At 37.1% G+C, this 16,556-nt stretch overlaps 1 protein-coding gene across 4 annotated transcripts in view; it reads right to left on the bottom strand.

Annotated features, from left to right (window-relative positions):
• Positions 1-16,556, bottom strand: part of LOC145252622 (tetraspanin-5-like) — a 220,598-nt gene that overhangs the window by 111,521 nt on the left and 92,521 nt on the right. For all 4 annotated transcript variants that reach the window (XM_080112342.1, XM_080112344.1, XM_080112343.1 and 1 more), the window contains exon 2: positions 13,768-13,962. In XM_080112342.1, coding sequence (XP_079968468.1) covers positions 13,768-13,962 — 195 coding nt within the window. The remainder of the gene's footprint in view (positions 1-13,767; positions 13,963-16,556) is intronic.

Raw genomic sequence — 16,556 nt, 5'->3', positions numbered from 1 at the left:
AGGAGTGTTCTGTGCTTCAGGAAAATGAGTAAAGGAGTGCTATTATGCCAGTAGTCACCGCTTTGATACTATGATGGCGTGTGAAGACTTGTTGCTCCAGATAGCGATCACTATCATTGGGAAGAGGGCTAGAGCCCTTGTTGATACCGGTTGCACAACTATGCTTGTCACTAAAGTGTTGCCAACTCATGGAATGGAGCAAGCAATATTCGAGCAGTAGATGGTAGAGAGGTAAGGTGCTGTGGAGAGGTAGATGTTGAACTCATGGTGAGGAGCATACCACTACCATACCAGAGTGATTGTGCTGAACAAGCTTATTGTGGGAATCGACGTGGTACTGGGTCTAGATGTGATAGACTGACTGGGAGGAGTTATGATAGCTAAAGGCTGGGTGACGTTTGTCAATCAGTGTGTACCAAGAATGTCAAGAAGTTCAACCAATAACAATCCTGTTCAATTGACAAAACCCAGGCCATGTCAGACTGAGGATGAGGATTTTCGAGCTCATTTTGATGAGCATGTGGACTATAGAGCGGCAATGGTCCACAGACCCACCTGTATTAACAAACCGAGTTAACTGCTACAAAAGCACATTGAAAGGAGAGATAGAACCACAGTTTGAAAAGAAAGTGAAGAGGTGGATAGACAAAAACAATTCTGATACAATGGTCGGGGAAGGTAGAAGGAATTCTGCAACCCATGGCTGTGGTTCACCCTACCAAGAAAAAAGTCAGGCCAGTGTTGGATTTCCGAGAATTAAACAAATGTGTGGCTATGGAATTGACGTATGTAAAGAAGTTATGAGAGAGTGGCGGAGAATGGGACAATCAACTAAAATCAGCCTACTTACAAATCCATGTCGACAAAAAACTATGGCGGTATCAATTGGTCGAGTATAAATGTCGAATTTATTATTTGACCAGACTAGGATTTGGATTGAATTTCTGCACTAAAGATTATGACAGCAATTCTTAAGACTGTGCTGGCCAAAGATGATGCTGCTAAGAGAGCCGTCTGCTCCTACATTGATGATGTGCTGGTAGATGAGATCGAGATCGTGGTATCTGCGGAAAGGGTGAGGAATCATGTAAAAACATACGGACTGACAGCTAAACCGTTGGAATCATTGGAAAACAGAATGGCTTTGGGATTGAGATTACAGAAGAATAAGGCAAGAAAGTTGATGTGTGGAAGAGGATACGAGATCCCTGAAGCTAGGGAGGACCTGACCAAGAGAGAGCTTTTCTCATTATGTGAAAAGTTGGTTGGACATTACCCCATAACCAGATGTGCACAGTGGAAGCGTGCTGAGCCCATAACCTGTTAAGTGTTGTGACATTATGTTGAACAAAGATGGCGGCGTAGTTCAGATCAGATCCTGACTGTAATTGGCAGTAACCAAGATGGCAGCCAAGAATCAAATGCGGTCCGTGACATATTTAGCGGTGAACTGATTGAATCCAAAATTCGACAATTTTTATACTAAAGCACAGCCGGTGGTTATAAAAATGATTGGCGAATTTATTCGTCTCATACCCCCATTAGGAGTCAAAAACATTTTACAAGATGGTTGCGAACAGCATCCAGCCTTATTAAGAGACAGATGGGTACAGATCAATGGGAGGATGCGATTGACCGAGGAGTGCTGCTCATGATACAAGAAGTCATTGCAGAAGTGAAAAACATGAACCTGGTGAAGGGAGAATGGCATGTAAACGGGAGTATTATTAGAAATAGGAGGTGCAACTGCTGAAGATGCTGCTTGGTTATGCAAAAGAGATGATAATGCCCATATTAATGTTGCAGAGCTCAATGCTATGATGAAGGGCATCAATCCAGCTTTAAAATGGGGGTTACAGGTGGTGGATGTTAGGACAAACTCTGCAACAGCAGCATCATGGATTAGATCAGAGGTATCTGGGGATAAGCGGATCAAGACAAAAGGGGCAACAGAGATGCTTATAAAGCATTAACTTGGAGCACTTGGAGACCTAATCTGAGAATTTGGACTAAAGGTAACTGTTACGTTAATTCAGACATAGAAGAATAAAGCAAATGGATTGAGTGAAGAAAGATTGGCTAAGAAAAAAGAAGGCTGAGGCTCCAGTGTGCTGTATGGTAGAACAGTTAAATGACCTGCATAAGATGCATCACTTCAGAAAAGAACAAACTTTATATTTAGTGAAAAAGGTGAATCTGCATATTACGATGGAAGATGTCCAGGAGGTAGTGGAGCAATGTAAGGAATTTCAATACATTGACCCTGCACCGGCTAAACACGAAAAAAGGGGAATTACATGTGGCAGAAAATTGGAACCGACTGACCATTGACATCACTCATTATTGACACAAACCATATCTGACTGTGATTCACTGTGGGCCTGGGTGGTCAGCAATATGGCAAAGAATGAGAATGGAAATGGCGGAAGAAGTTAAGAAAATTGTTGAGAAGGTGTTTATGGAAAGGGGACCGGTGGAAGAAGTGCTAGTTGATAATAGTATGTCCTTTCGTTCAGAAGTTTTTAGAGAGCTATCTGCAAAGTGGAACATTAGGAAATATTTTGAGCTGCATACTAGCCGAGTGGCAATGGGATTATAGAGAGGCACCATTGTACTATAAACGCTGTGGCAATAAGTAAAATTTCACCCCAAGAAGCGCATGTTGGTATTTTGGACAATTATATTCCAAAAATCATTGGATGAATGATAACCTCTTGCAATATGAAAAGATATTTTCTTTGTTATTTCAGCATTCAAAGGTAATTTATTTACTATTTATATTATTATTTATTACAGAATAAATTAAGCATCATTTATTTAATTTATTTAATTAAGTAGAATTTAATGTTTGTTCATGTTGAAGTTTTACAGTATGATTACAAAATATCGATTATGTAATAAATTTTCTATTCCACTGAATATATATGAGTTCTGTTAGATTTTAATAATTGAGCTTAATTTCACCTTCAATATTCACTTATATCATAGAAATTTGGAACACTTTATGTTTTATATTTACATAATTGAAGTGAGAACGGTATTTTCATAAACTTTTATGGCTCATAATTTTTAGAAAGATTGTGGATCCCTTCATTACAGTCTACAAGTTGTTGCAGATCCCTTCACAACGGGCCACAGATTGTTGCAGAACCCTTTGCAACAGGCCACCAATGGCTGATCCCTTTGCAACAGGCCACTGACAGCAGATCCCTTTGCAACAGGCCACTGACGGCGGATCCCTTTGCAACACACCACTGACGGCAGATCCCTTTGCAACAGGCCATCAACGGTGGATCCCTTTGCAACAGACCATCAACGGCGGAACCCATTGCAACGGGCCACTGATGGCGGATCCCTTTGCAACGGGCAACTGACTGTGGATCCCTTTGCAACGTGCCACCAATGGCAGATCCCTTTGCAATACACCACCGACGGCGGATCCCTTTGCAACAGGCCACTGACGGCGAATCCCTTTGCAACAGGCCATCAATAGCAGATCCCTTTGCAACAGGCCATCAATAGCAGATCCCTTTACAACAGGCCATCAATAGCAAATCCCTTTACAACAGGCCATCAATTAGGCCACTGACGGATCCCTTTGCAACAGGCCACTGACGGCAGATCCCTTTGCAACAGGCCACCAATGGCAGATCCCTTTGCAACACACCACTGATGGCGGATCCCTTTGCAACAGGCTACCAACTGGGGATCCCTTTGCAACAGGCCAGCTGACTGTAAATCCCTTTGCAATGGGCAACCGATTGTGGATCCCTTTGCAATGGGCAACCGACTGTGGATTCCTTTGCAATGGGCAACCGACTGTGGATTCCTTTGCAACGGGCAACCGACTGTGGATTCCTTTGCAACGGGCAACCGACTGTGGATCCCTTTGCAACGGGCAACCGACTGTGGATCCCTTTGCAACGGGCAACTGACTGTGGATTACTTCGCAACAGGCAACCGATTGTGGATCACTTTGCAACAGGCAACTGACTGTGGATCCTTTGCCATAGGTAATAGATTGTGGATCCCTTGTTATAGATAGATAATTTGTTGTTCTAGGCAAAAAAGTGAATCCTTTCTATTGATAAAATATTTTTGATTTCTTGTTTTACTCAAATTGTGAATTTTTTCTTTTTTATACAAAAGTGGAATAAAGACAAAACCTTCCCCCCAAGAAGAAATAAAAGCATTTTGCAAAAGGATAAAACACCATAAAATGTATGTAAATACAGGATTCCATTTTTAATGATATAGCAGTAGAATGACAAAACGATGATGAATGATAATGAATGAGGATAACAATAATAAAAATAATTATGATGATAATACATATCGATCTTCATAATATTAAGAACGATGATGGAAATGGTAATGGCTGGCTAAGTGGAAGTGATTTGCCCAAAAATCAATAGGAAAATTGTCCGCCAACAGGCATCTGTGCTTGCATTTGCGTATAACTGTAGTCAAGTTTAATTACGTTAATAAAGTAAAAGGTTTGTTCATTTGAGTATGAGTTATTGAATGGCATAAGATGTTTGAGAAGAGGTGGTAGAAGGGAAATGAGGAAGAAAGATTTGAGAACGATGGAGGGAGAAAAAGGGAGGGAGAAAGGGGGACAAAGAAAGCAAGAACAATAAAGAGCAAGAGAGAGAGAGGGAGGGACAAAGATCAAGAGAAAGAGAGAAAAGAGCGAGAGAGAGACAAAGGGCAAGAGAGAGACAAAGGGCAAGAGAGAGAGAGAGAGACAAAGAGCGAAAGAGAGAGAAAGCGAGAGAGAGACAAAGGGCGAGAGAGAGACAAAGGGCGAGAGAGAGACAAAGGGCGAAAGAGAGACAAAGGGCGAGAGAGAGAGAGAGAGACAAAGGGCGAGAGAGAGAGAGAGAGAGACAAAGGGCGAGAGAGAGAGAGACAGACAAAGAGCGTGAGAGAGAGAGAGAGACAAAGAGCGTGAGAGAGAGAGACAAAGAGCGTGAGAGAGAGAGACAAAGAGCGTGAGAGAGAGAGACAAAGAGCGAGAGAGAGAGAGACAAAGAGCGAGAGAGAGACAATGAGCGAGAGAGAGAGAGAGACAATGAGTGAGAGAGAGAGCGAGACAAAGAGCGAGAAAGAGAGAGCGAGACAAAGAGCGAGAAAGAGAGAGCGGGACAAAGAGCGAGAGAGAGAGAGACAAAGAGCGAGAGAGAGAGAGACAAAGAGCGAGAGAGAGAGAGAGAGAGACAAAGAGCGAGAGAGAAACAAACAGATCAAACTGAAGAGTGGCAGACATACAATGTCTCTCATAGTAAAGATGCAAGGCATTAAAACAAGAGAGAAAAAAGATTGAGAGAATTGCAATGAAGAGATAAGAGAAAGAAGATGAAGATAGAAAGAGGAAAATAGAAAGAAAAAAATCTGAGTAAGCAAAAATTTACAACGAATGTTATTTTCCAGCAAGCATTAAATTAATTGTATTGACATCTATTGATGTCATAATCATATTTAACACTTATGTTTTAGAAACGTTTTCCCCATGTGGGCAATAAGGAAAGCCAACGTCAAAGAATGTGTGATTTTCTGAATGCACACGTCACACCAAAGGAAATTTCAAGAATAGTTGAAGTGTCCAGAAAGGCTGTTTATAATATAAAGACTAAAATGACTATTGTCTTATAGAGTACTGTCAGGCCAACGCCAAGTAATTTTAACAATTATTATTATGATCGTTGTCGATATTTGGAAAATAGAATATTAGAAAATATACATCAAGGTGAATTAGGTATTTTATAAATAAAATATTCATGGTAGTAACGTACTTACAATGTAGGTTTTAGCTATTTACAAAATGGATTGAAACATTTTTGCAACATTAATCAAGTAAAACAATATTAATATACTTAGTATAACAAGCCAAAAACTATATGGTTTCCCGACTGATGCTTTGGATTTTAGGAGAAAAATAAAAATTAGCCCCAAAAGGTGTTTTTCACTCCTAAAACACCCTGGGGCTTAAGCCCCAGAATTTTTCCAGGGTCAAATATTACGTTTCCAGATGTATATTCGTGTGGTCTTGCTTTTCGTTAATTTTTCAGCAAAATTTGATGGTTGGAAAAGATTTGATGTCCCGAAAAGTGCTATTTTTATCCATTTTGACTCCTTTTGACCCTCTTGTGACGCAACCAAAATTTTTATAAAAAATTCAAGAATGTTATATTTCCTCCATTGCCTAGTTGTAACTTCATGGAAAATTTCAGAAAACTAATGAGCAATCATTGAGAACTTTGGGAACGAACAGATGAGCAGACAAACGGACAAGGGCGAATTCTAAGGTCTGAATCCGACTAAGTTGGTGGACCAATAAAATATTCATTCATTCATTCATTCTCTCTCTCTCTCTCTCTCTCTCTCTCTCTCTCTCTCTCTCTCTCTCTCTCTCTCTCTCTCTCTCTCTCTCTCTCTCAACCTTGATAATTGCCAATGTGTTATATTGAGCACTGCTGGGGCAGCGCCAAGTAACCTGAACGATTATTATGGAAAATAGAATGTAAGGAAATATGTATGAAGATGAATTAGTCATTTTACAGATAAAATATGAATAGTAGAAATGTGTCAGGAATGTTAAAACAAGCGGAAATGTTAGCTAAATAAACAAAATATGTGAAAAAGATGGATCAACTGATTTGTTTCTTTGGTTACACGAGTTGATGCCGTAATGAGATAGTTTAGAAATGCTTGTACAATTTAAGAATGGAGTTAGCCAGAGTGGAAAAGTTGAACAAGTTATCACGGAAAATATTGCCTCTGGGTTTGAAAACTGGGAGAAACGCGACTAGAGCTTGATATAGAACTTACACCTTGCAGCTCCTAAAATAATGACCCGTGAAATAAAGGTATATAAAAATTTAACTTTGATTTGTTTTTTTTTGTTTTTTTTGGAGAACCTTTAATTACAGACCAACTAAGAGAAAGGAGGTATGTATCCTAGCATATTTTATGTACTGCCATGTAGTAAGTGAATGGTATTTATATGCGTAAACCTTCTCTCGCAGCCGGCAACTTAATCAAAGAACATTACAATAATACTAACTGAATGTATATACACATTTTATCCACTGGAAAATAACAGACATTTATAAATATGTATGCGCATAGATTATACACGCACTTATACACTTGTTATATACACATTAGACGTAATCACGCGTATGAACATGTAAATATATACACTCGTTATATAGACGGCTATACAACACTATTATTACGTGGAAGTCTGGAAGTAGAGGAATCAACAAAAAACACATCATAGCTTTCATTAGAGTTCTCAAATCTAAAGTCATAAATGGTCCAACCAAATCCATTAGAAAAATTGTAATTGTACTTGGAGGTAGACAGCAAGATCATTAAGAAATGTTGTAAAACAGGATTTGAAATTAAAATCTAACATAAAAAACGAAACACTTGTTAACAACATCCGTGAGGAAAAAAAAATATCTGGAAAAGTGCAATAAAATTATTACGCGATTCAAGAAAAAAAAATCCTCCATTGTAATAATATTTTCAGATGAAAAGGTCTTCACTGTCAATGCGTTTCTGAAGTGCAAAAAGGACAGATTTATTGCAAAATCGATAGCTTAGGTTAAGGGGACATTCAGAACCAAATATCCTGTTCAATTATGATTTTTTTTGGCGTTCAGGTTTCTGATGAAAAGAAAATGCCTATAAAATTCTACAAAGCTGATAAAAAGATTGTTTTGATAATACTACAAAATTATGAGATATCAGGTATTGCCATGGCTTAAAGCAAGACACCTAAATGGAAATTATGTGTCGATACAGGATGGTGATCCAGCCCACACATCTAGAAAAATGGCCGACTTCTAACCCACTCTCTGGATTATGCCACTAACAGGACATAACACGGTAATGTCAACTCTCTTAAAGATACTATTAAAGAAGAATAGGAGAAGTTGTCTCACAAATATTTGAGGAACACTTATGAAAGTTTCAGAACGCGTGTAAAAACCGTTATTGAGAAAAAAGGAGGACACATAAAATAAAAGCATTTTATAACTTCCCCATCCTTTTTCAACTCCAACTAAAAATGAAACCAAGGCATTAATTCCATATATATATATATATATATATATATATATATATATATATATATATATATATATATATATATATATATATATATATATATATAATACGGCATAATACGTTGGTTTAAGAGATCACCAATAAGCACCAAGAAGTTTATTAATTTTCAAATTTACTTTGTTGTAAAATTGCATAAAAGCAAGACATATATATATGTGTGTGTGTGTGTGTGTGTGTATATAAACAATATGTATGTTATATATATATACAGTGATGATCATATTTATTGGCACGGTAAAATAAAAGTTAAATTTTGTCTAATAAATTCTAAAAAAGGGATTAAATTAAAGAAAATAACAAAGTATATTATGTATTTTTAACTGGCCTTTCCGATGCAGCAATCGGATTTTAGAAAAAATAAATAACAAAGGAACAACAAACATAATTGCAAAAAACCCTTGTTCAAAATTATTGGCACGGCTTTGTTTTTCTTTTAGTATCAGTATAATATCAATCAATTTCCGGTTTACGTGCTTTCTGAACTTTTTTATAGCCATATTATGCTTGTTTAACGCTAATTCAGTGAATAATTTTTTTCAGATAATTTTTAGATAGCGATTTATTTAAACTATTATAAGTGACTAAATTATAATTTTCAATCGCCATGGTTAAAACTAAGGAACACAGCGAAGACGTCAGGAAGCTTGTTGTAGCATGCCATACCAATGGGGAGGGCTATGATAAGATTTCAAAGAAGCTAAACCTTCCCAAATCCACTGTTAGAGCCATAATAAACAAGTTCAAATCGCAAGGCCACGTTATGAGTTTAGAGGGTAGAGGGAGAAAAAGGATTCTTTCCCCAAGAGATGAACGGAAAATTGTTCGACAAGTAAAACAAAACCCAAGGATCTCTGTTGGGGCGATTGTTGATGAACAGAGCACCTCTGGAGTGAATGTATCTCGACATACAGTTGGTAGAGTTTTGAAGAGAGCTGCTTTAAAAGCATGTCGTCCGAGAAAGACTCCCCTTATTGAAGCCTATGCACCTGAAAGCAAGGCTAGCCTTTGCAAAACGTCATATTGATAAAGATGTTGCATTCTGGAAACGTGTTCTATGGACTGACGAAACGAAAATAGAGTTATTTGGCCATAATAAAGTGTCTTATATTTACAGAAAATCTGGCGAAGCTTTCCTGCCTAAGAACACCATACCCACAGTGAAGCACGGTGGAGGCAGTTTGATGTTTTGGGGATCCTTTGCTGCCTTTGGACCAGGACGACTTGTTAAGGTCACAGGTAGCATAAAAAAGGAAGATTATGTTAAAATATTGGATGAAAACCTTAAAGACTCTGCTAAAGAGCTCTCACTTGGTCGTCGTTGGTGGTTCATGCAAGATAATGACCCAAAGCATTCGGCTAAACTGACTAAGAAATGGCGTGAGGACAATCATATTAATGTTTTGGAGTGGCCATCACAAAGCCCAGACCTTAATCCAATTGAAAATTTATGGAGAACATTAAAATTGAGGGTAATGCAAAGGAAGCCTAAGAATCTTATTCAATTGGAGGATTATTGTCAGGAAGAGTGGACTAAAATTACTACTGAAGAGTGCAACAACTTGGTTGTAAACTATGAAAAGCGACTGAGGAAGGTAATCAAGGCCAAAGGCTATACAATTGATTATTAAATAAATCGTGCCAATAATTTTGAACAAGGGTTTTTTGCAATTATGTTTGTTGTTCCTTTGTTATTTATTTTTTTCTAAAATCCGATTGCTGCATCGGAAAGGCCAGTTAAAAATACATAATATACTTTGTTATTTTCTTTAATTTAATCCCTTTTTTAGAATTTATTAGACAAAATTTAACTTTTATTTTACCGTGCCAATAAATATGATCATCACTGTATATATATATATATATATATATATATATATATATATATATATATAAAAACAAAAAGATACTGTAAAAATTTATTTTAATGTAAAATATATATATGTAATATATATATGTATATGTAATATATATGTAATATATATATGTGTATGTAATATATATGTAATATATATGTAAAATATATATATATATATATATATATATATATATAAACCAAAGCTACCGTAAAAATTTATTTTAATGTAAAATTCCTATCTAAAAATAGCACTTATATATATATATATATATATATAATATGGCATAAGCACGTTCACACACTAAGTTCATGTTAGATTACCGAAGATAAGTAATGTTGAGCCTGGTCAATGCTAAATAGGTAACCATTTGGGAATACCAGGTGCTGTATGTATTCTCCCATTCTATCTCGACAGTTTCCAGTCATCCTGGACTTCTCCTTGCGACTAGAATCAAGCAGTGCCAACTCAAGAGATGTGTACTTTGAGATCATGCAAACCATCCCACATAAGCAGTTCTCTTACAGGGAATATTTATTGTCTCGAGAGACTTAATGGAGGCTATGATAAATAAATTTTTTAAAATTTAGTTATTTAAAAAATATATATTAGTCGAAGTTGAGAAAACAAAAAAAACCTTTGTGTCTTAAAAAGTATCTACCAGAAGCAAGCTGTCAGAGACAGCTAGCATAGAAACCTATTCTTCAACTAGTAGGGCAGAGAGGGTCGCAGGCATTATTGGGTCATAAAATATGCTTAAATATATTTTAATTCATGCAGGTTTCGTATGTATTATTTCAGAGCCAATTTTCTATAGAATATTATATTGTACCTAATACTACTGATTTCAAAAGTTAAAAAAATAAAAAATGAATTAGATGCCATTAGCTAGAATTGAAACTGAAACATTTAGCACTCCAATCGTGTTACCTACTAGTATGGATATCAAGAGGTAGATAAAGATTTAATATTAAACTAGCGAAGGGTACCCGGCGTTACCGGGGTGTTTGGAGGTGTGTGTGGAAACTCCGGTGGGGGGGGGGGGGGTTACAAAAAAAAAAAAGTATGAGGATCGAACCCGAACCATTGAGGCAAACTTGTAAATTAAAGTGTGAAAAAAAAAAACGTGCGACGTTAACCATTGCCCCACCGCGAGATGCTAACAGAAACATGTTTGAATTTATTTAATTACTTGGATTTGGCAGGTGCCCGAGTTAATGAGGTCAAGTTTGACTGCGGGATAGTATTTCATTTACTGCGGAACGCTTTTTTTTATTTTAATTTTCACAAGATGTCATAGGAAAAAGACTAACCCACATGTGGCAAGCAACAAATGTTGAATATTTATCTTCTCGAAATCGAGCAAATTAAATAGACAGGCGAGCTTCGTTGTTAACTGTGAGATATCACGATTTATATGTGATATAAAAAGTTTTAAAAAGTTGTGAACCGACCGACCGCTTCTCTGAAAAAAGCCTTTTGTAGACATACAGAAAAAGCGAACACACATACATACATTTTCTCTTTTATATTTATAGATGGCTTGAAGAAATGAATTGAATTTGGACATGCACAGAAAGAAATAGAAATGTCAGCTAATTGAAATCAACATTTTGCGTTTCAACATTCTGTATGCGTTACTCTATAAACCATCATTGGTGTATGATTACTATTTCATTGATTTCCGCGTTATATATATAGTATTTCAAGAGTTTATTAGACAAACACACACACATGCATACATCTACTGTTTTATTTCTATAAATTTTATTTTTAGTTTACTGGAACAGATAATGAAAAGGAGAAATAACACAATTGCATGCTTTCATTTTAAACAATCTCTTTACCGTTTTCCACTTGAGAGTTATACTGGACTCCCTCTTAAGAAAGAACGATATATTTTTATCGTAAAATGCCTATTGAGAAGACTTTCACTTTATATCTAAAATGGAAGACTTATATTCAATCTGTTGCTGAAGTTGTTGGAAAAATGGTTAAGTCATTCTACTGCTCCAGATTTCCAGATGCAATCCTTTATCTGAATAAAAGTCAGATATGTCCAAAGATCTTCATAGCCTAAAATGCATCAAACACTGATGTCATTGTAATTGTCTGTATTTTTGAGATGAGGTGTTTTCATTGATTGAGATTGTCGGACTGACTTCCTCATCTGATGTCCCAGAGCCTAGCTGGAGTCCGAACACGGTACCCCCATAATGATGATAAATGGTTGGGTTCGAGACTCCTAACGAACGATACAAAACACCTGATGAAGGCCGGAGGGCAAAACGGCCGAAACGTTGGGACGATAACAACCAAGATGAGGAAGTCAGTCCGACAATCTCAATCACTGATGTCATTGTTTCTTTTTTTTCCCCCCTTTCCCTTTGCAAAACTCAATCATGTTCTGCAAAGTCAAAGACAACACATCCCTCCCTCCCTCTCTCTTTCTTTCTCCTCCCCACCCCAATGGGGGCCAACAGTTTGCCATTGTTGGCAACCTGTGAGGCAGGATCCCATTGGTCGAACAATCCATAACTCACGAAAGTGGACATGTTAGATAATGGGCCTACATAGACTAACTGGCAGTTGTGGCCAGTGCGATATAGAGAATTGAGAATCGGTTTCTATTGTTTTAGATTAGAAATTCTTCAAATGGGTCTGTTGCGAACGTGCCTATACATTGTTTGTTTACCTAATGCGTCACAATAAAATAGAGAGATGGTTTGAATAGTGCTGAGCACGCATTGACATTGAGTGATGTTGTCATATACCAACGTCACAGAATCGTTCAAGGAACACGTTCATTACAAGATCAGGGAGTCTGATTTTGGGTGCCAGAGATAGCGGATCCGAAAGCCAGTCTCTGGATCTGAGAAGTTTCTTGTGAATTTTTTTTTTTTTTCTTTTTTTCATCCCAAACAAGGCATATTGCCACTTGAAACATAAGGGGCTACCATTTGGGATCATGTCTAGCAGAGTATTATGGGGAGTTGAGCAGTGAAATGTCTGTTCACATTACATTTCTACTTCTGCAATTTAGTACAGTCAGGGAAGCAGGAAACAGGGAGGGAATTCCAAGGCATAAACATTTGAGGGAAGAAACTATGATAGTAGAAGGCCTTCCATCATCTAGAGACCTCAACAGTGAAGAGATGGGATTTTGTTGTTTGTCAGGTTAGTCAGAGGTATGTATGTCGAAGGGGCACAAGTGTTATGAGTTCATCAGAGCACATTCCATTAAAGTACTTGTAAAACAGGCACAGTGATGTAACATTGCTGCGATGGAGCAGAGGTCGGAGTTTGACAGTGTGCGACTTATTAGATTTGAGACTCTTTTTTGGATCTTGTCTAAACATGAGAGACTAGTGGCTGAAGCACCCGCCAACATGTGCCAACAATACTTCATGCATGGGTGAATTGTGGCTTTGTAACGATATAGGATGCTCTCTGATGCAATTAATTTTCTAGCATGGTAAAATGAGCCCACCTCCTTTGCAGCAGCTTGGCAATGTCCTCAATATATTTGTTCCAGTTCATGTTGTCTGTGAATGTTAGGTTTAGGAGTCTGAATGATGGGATCTCAGATCTAGTAGCATTACATGTCCCCAACCATTTGCAACCCCATTCACCTGCAGATTTTCTATTCTATTGAAAATTAATAATTTAAAACGTTCATCCTCAAAAAATAAATACAAAAATGTTTTTTTCTTACAAAACAATGTTTTTAAAAAATATCTACGTGACTAATATTAATACAAAATGGTTTACTTACAATCAACAGTAAAACAGTGTTCTCCCTGAGTGCTCCTATACACACTGTGAAGCCAATGACAAACATAACTCCTCCGACAATGATGAAGAGAAGTGCAGGGTCAAGGGCAATGTTGGTTAATTTGCCAATGTTGCGGAACATGTCCTTCTCTGTCCAGGCCCATAATCCAATTGCACAAAGTGCTCCACCAATCAGCTGCAGGAAGACAAAGACAAAAGCAATTATTATCATTCCACCAATCAGCTGCAAGGATACATGAACAAAAGCGATTATTATCACTCCACCAATCAGCTGCAAGGATACATGAACAAAAGCAATTATTATCACTCCACCAATCATTATCACTCCACAAATCAGCTGCAAGAATACACTAACAAAAGGCCATTACAATCGCTCCACAAATCAACTGCAAAAGCATAAAGACAAAACCAACAAACAAATAAGTTAGTCCCGGGACTACATATCTCTGCCTGACAGCATAAGGAAGGGCCAAAGCGTTTTCTGAACTTTATTTTTCCATTTAGTATTAAGTATTCCTGAAGTTATGCCATGAAAATGTTGATAATTCAAGAACTATTTATCTGATTGGCTGAAATTTTGAATGGTGGTTAATGTTATCAAAAAGCATCAGCTCCATACATTAAATTTGGAAAAATCAGAAGTCAAAATTTTAACTATGATTAAATTTGTCATGGTTATATAAGTCGTGAGAGTTCACTGACTACAATATGGGTCAAGCAGTGAATTTCTATGACGAACAACCTAAGTTATTACCAAAAGTGTGATTTTTACTTTTTTTTCCCCCAGTGACCTTGGCCTTTGACCTAGATATCCTAAAATGTCTAGTCATTTTTACCAGGAGGATAAACCGCTATGAAGATTGTTAGGATGATTAAACTACGATCAAGGGGAGCTAACTCCTATTCTGTTTCAGGCAGAACACCCTCCTCCCTTTTACCTCTGTTATGTGAGTTCTTGTGTGGAGATGTGAGAACAGGACAAGACAGATGCTGGCAGGTGCCAAAAAAGATGATTCTGAATCAGGATTAGATGAAGATGGAGATATAGTATCTCTGTCCGTGATAGTTGTGACACACAAACTCAAATAATAATGGACTAAGACTGATAGATGTAATTTGTATCATTCTATGTGTTGCCTCCTTGTAGATAAAATGTCTATGTCAGGTCAACTGCGAGTATCCTCATTTCTTCCACTACTTTCTGCCATTCATATGCTAAGTACACACATTTGTCTTCGGGTATAAGCTTCTGAAAGGCATTAATAGTTACTAGCGGGACCTGTGGAAATTCCACAGAGGACACTTTCATATGTAATATATTTATGTTGGCATTCTGTAGATGTTCCGTGGAAATGGAGACGCTCTGATATTATTGTAGCTTTTTTGTTAAAACTGCAAAAGTATTTTTCTAAGCTAGCACAAACACCCGGTAAAGCCTGGTCGTAAAGTACGCTTAAATATGATATTTTAATTCTTGCAGATTTCGTATATATTATTATAGAGTTAATGTTCTATCGATTTTTATATATTATAAAAAGTTGCAGTTTCAAAAATAAAAAATATATATCCATATGACTTGGGCACATTAGCTTGAATCGAAACCAAAATAAAAACTTATGAAAAAAATGTATGTATATATTGTGTCAGGTCATGTCATATGCTACTGGTACCATGTAACCCAATACAACCTGCCTTATGGTTGGGTCACTGGCGACTAAAGTGGTTCCCCTACCAGACTTGTTTGGTGAGGAGGGCGGCTCATCTCCCTGAAGGATTAAAAACAAGACCTTTCAAAGGGCGAATGAACCCTTTTTTGGGGTTAACGGCCAACTAGCACAGTGTATATTTGTGTGTATGTATATATGTGTTGGGGCGGAGAGGGCTCCCGTAAGCCGTTGTGAAAGCAACCTTTGTAGGAGAAGCAAATTACTGATTTAAAAAAAAAACAAAGCGGGAGACCAGTACCCGCATTAAGCTGGTCTGCAGTTTAATTTGTTGCTGGCTATCTTGCTCTTGCTTGTTGCTGGATCTCAACATTTTGAACCGAGAGAGAGATTTAGCTGTTGTACAAAGCTAAGACTCTGTAACATCATCTTTGTATAGATACTCCCTCAGGCATTTGGGGTCATGGACTTTAAGTGTCCAAGGGAGTGGCACTCGTCTGGCAAGACATTGCAATCATCATCATCATATAACTTGAGTTCCTTCAGCCATAATCCAAATCGAGACTAAAACTTATGAAGAATTCATGATAAAATTATTTATAAAAAAAAAAAAAAAAAATAGATGATTAAAGTGGCATCAGCTATAGTCGAAACCGAAACCAAAACTTATGAAGAATTCTTGGTAAAATTATTTATGATAAGAAATAGAAGAGCATAACAATTAAACGACCCGGATGTAAGCATCACACACAAAAGAACACACACGCTATCGTATTAATATATAGATGATATGTGAACACACACAATCATAACACACTCAAAGAGGATTTTATGTTGTTCAACTTTCATTGATGTTACCTATATGCAACGGATACTCTGATACCCACAAGGACGCCCTTTTGTCTCGGAATCAAGTTTACTCTCCATTGTTTTCTGATCAGCTCACCATATTTATTTAAATTGGCTTACATTTTTACACATTACTTCCTAAATAATAAAACAGTATATAATATATATATATAATTCCTCTCACTCTCTATCTGTGCCCAAAACTAAACGAAAATTCCATTAGTAGAGTTTCATTCCTAGAACTCTCCACCTGTGG

The sequence above is a fragment of the Euprymna scolopes genome, chromosome 29 (assembly GCF_053919585.1).
Source record: "Euprymna scolopes isolate OS-2025 chromosome 29, ASM5391958v1, whole genome shotgun sequence".
In the NCBI taxonomy this organism is placed as follows: domain Eukaryota; kingdom Metazoa; phylum Mollusca; class Cephalopoda; order Sepiida; family Sepiolidae; genus Euprymna; species Euprymna scolopes.
Note: the sequence above shows the minus strand (reverse complement) of the source record. Positions and strands in the feature narration are given on the sequence as shown.